Below are 2,759 nucleotides of genomic sequence, written 5' to 3'. Positions count from 1 at the left end.
CAAGCCTGGTAATCTCATTCACAATGAATCATGTCGGTGTTGTATGTCGATAACGCTCAAGTATCACGGAGGTGTTCGCAATAACGCCAGTCAACTCAACCGCAATCTTTGGGTATTTTTCAAATGAGATTTTTCTCCAATCAAGAATTTAAGGGCAGAATAGCAGCCACTCAATTACCAAAAATGGTCCCCCCAAGTGGATCCGTCATATCAAATGCAGCTCCGCCTCAGCCTTGGCGTCCTATCTACGGTACAGGGACCTTCAAATACAACATATCATTCACCCTTTCTCTCATCCCAGGCCTGGCTCCTACTCCCAGTAACAATGCATGCCAAGATTTACCCACAGGAGGCAGAGTTCAGGAGGCCTGTTGTGCTCGACGATAAGCTTTCCAACTCATCTGCCACAACCCTAACTGTGTGGAGGAAATCTCTTGTTTTCAGTTGCAATGGTTTCGCTGTTTTCGATTCAAGCGGGAACCTTAGGTTCAGAGTGGACAACTATACTTCAGATCTCAAAAATGAAATTGTTCTCATGGACGCTGCAGGAATGGCTCTCCTCACAATACGACGGAAGGTAGATAATTTTTGTCAATTGGGCTTCAATTTTTTACCTCCCTGTAACGAAGAAGAATAAATCTCTATATTGTTTAAAGTAATTAATTGTACGGTATGTGAAACAGAGCTGGCTCAGCCTGCAGAATCAATGGAAAGGTTTCCAGGGAGATTTCCGGGAAGGCCAAAAGCCATTGTTTGTTGTTAGAAGGGCGACCTCGTTGCTTATTCCCACAAAGACTTTAGCAGAGGTGTATATGTATCCTTCGGCTAAAAACCAAGAGAAACCACAGTTTGACTACCGTGTTGAACGATGTTATGCCAAACGTTCCTGCACCATTCTCAACAACTTTAACGAAGTCGTTGCAGAGGTGGGTTTCTTTGTTTGTGGTTAGCTCATTTTCAGTTCTCTTTTTTACATATTAAATATTTTGTATTTGTATTGTATTCACTTCAAGTTCTGAAAGAATTCTTTACGATATTGCAGGTGAAGCCAAAGCAGGTGAGGTCAGACATAACACTGGGAGGAGATGTGTTCAATTTGACGGTGAGCCCTGGCTACGATCAAGCTTTCATTATGGGTTTAATTGTGGTTCTTGATCAGATGATGCCATTTTGACTGGTGGGGCATTTCCAGACTTCGAGACCATCAGGGAATACGTCATGGAATTGGCAGTACCGTGAAGCCAATAGTTTTGAAGAATAGATATCGAGAGTTTCCGTGTGTCCACATACGGGAAATATTACATGTAATTGGGCTCTCCAGAGTGTACAGCTTCACCGAGCACACCATGTCTTTTTTGTAAAATATATGTGTAAATTTATGAGAGATATTTGAACCTCTTAATATACAAAGAGAGATTTGAACCTGTACAAAGCAAAGTCGATCTGGATGTGACGTAACGATTAAGACAAGGTAGATTTGAACCTGTACAGAACAAAGTGAATCTGTTTGTGATTTAATAATTAAAGTGAGGTAAGCTATATTAATCTCTCAAAGAGTCAGTCTCATAAAGCTTATATTCTGCACTCATTCAACAAAGAGGCTCCGCGCTTTGTCTATATGGTATTCTACACTAACAACACCAGGTGAATCATTGTTTCAAACCGATAACTATGAATTTCGAGCTTGAAGAGCTGATCTCCCAGAAGAAATGTCAGTAACGGTGACCTACTGCAGAAGTTATGTGAATGCAGGCCTATATTGTAGATTCAGTTAATTATAGCGTGGCTTTTTTATCATGCACTTTTATCTTTACCCAATGGTCTCTCTTCTAGAATCGTTTAGGCCGTGGCTTTCTTTCTGGAAACTCGTACTTAGTTTTATTCACACTTTCTAGATCATTGTGGATCTTGTTCTGTGCCATGCTGGCATGAAAACAACCATAATTGTTAATGAGTAGAAAGTATATTATAAGATATTGCTTTACCCTTTTAAATCTCAAGAATCACCATGGTTGAGATGTCGTTGTTACACAGGGATGTGATCTAAGTAGTTGTTTTGGTTAATTTAAAGACTAAATTCATTTGATATTTGTTATATTTTGTTTTAAATTTAATTAAGATTTTTTATTTTATAATTTTTTTAGTAGTAAATATATATATATATATAAACTTGACGTTGAAATTAAAGAATTATTGAACCAAATACTACGTTGGCAAAAGTCATCATTAACCGAGGAATTTATGGTCATGGTAGGTTTGAGAGGCAATATGCACCGAAGATTGGCGTTGCCCACCTACCGAAAGCTTTGAAGTAGCATTATTATTATATATATTTTAATCTGAGCTTGAAATTAAAGAACTATTGAACTAAATAATACATCGGCACAAGATATCATTTGTGAAGAAATTTATGGCCATGGATATATATTATTAAGTTTTATTTTGAATTTTATTTGAATTTCTATAAAAAAAAATTATAGAAATATTTCACACATATATTATTATATTTTTTTAATTAATTTTTAGTTAAACCTATTATTAAAATATTAAGAATCTTTTTACCTAAATTTTATATAAATATTAACAAAATTAAATAGAAGTTACAAAAGTGGATTTATACAATTCTAACTTATATAGGTTGTTTTAAAAATGAATCATATTATTATTGAAAATATAAGGAGTTTCTAGCATTATTATTATGATTATTCAAAATCTAATGAATTTGTAGCAATATTGTTATGATTAGTCAAAGTCCAATG

The 2,759-nt window shown here is 35.5% G+C and overlaps 1 protein-coding gene across 1 annotated transcript; it reads left to right on the top strand.

Annotated features, from left to right (window-relative positions):
* The first annotated feature begins 243 nt into the window (after positions 1-243).
* On the top strand, positions 244-1,907 carry LOC149158664 (protein LURP-one-related 12-like). Its single transcript, XM_089433352.1, has 3 exons — positions 244-577; positions 684-926; positions 1,043-1,907. The coding sequence occupies exons 1-3, from the start codon at positions 326-328 to the stop codon at positions 1,172-1,174; spliced, it is 627 nt and encodes a 208-aa protein (XP_089289478.1). The 5' UTR covers positions 244-325; the 3' UTR covers positions 1,175-1,907.
* Positions 1,908-2,759: the final 852 nt, after the last annotated feature.

Source organism: Pinus tabuliformis, chromosome 5_2 (assembly GCF_031772625.1).
Source record: "Pinus tabuliformis cultivar Carrire ecotype Pingquan chromosome 5_2, CPIR1, whole genome shotgun sequence".
Classification (NCBI taxonomy): Eukaryota; Viridiplantae; Streptophyta; class Pinopsida; order Pinales; family Pinaceae; genus Pinus; species Pinus tabuliformis.
The sequence above is the reverse complement of the archived record's forward strand: the minus strand, read 5'-3'. Positions and strand labels throughout refer to the sequence as shown.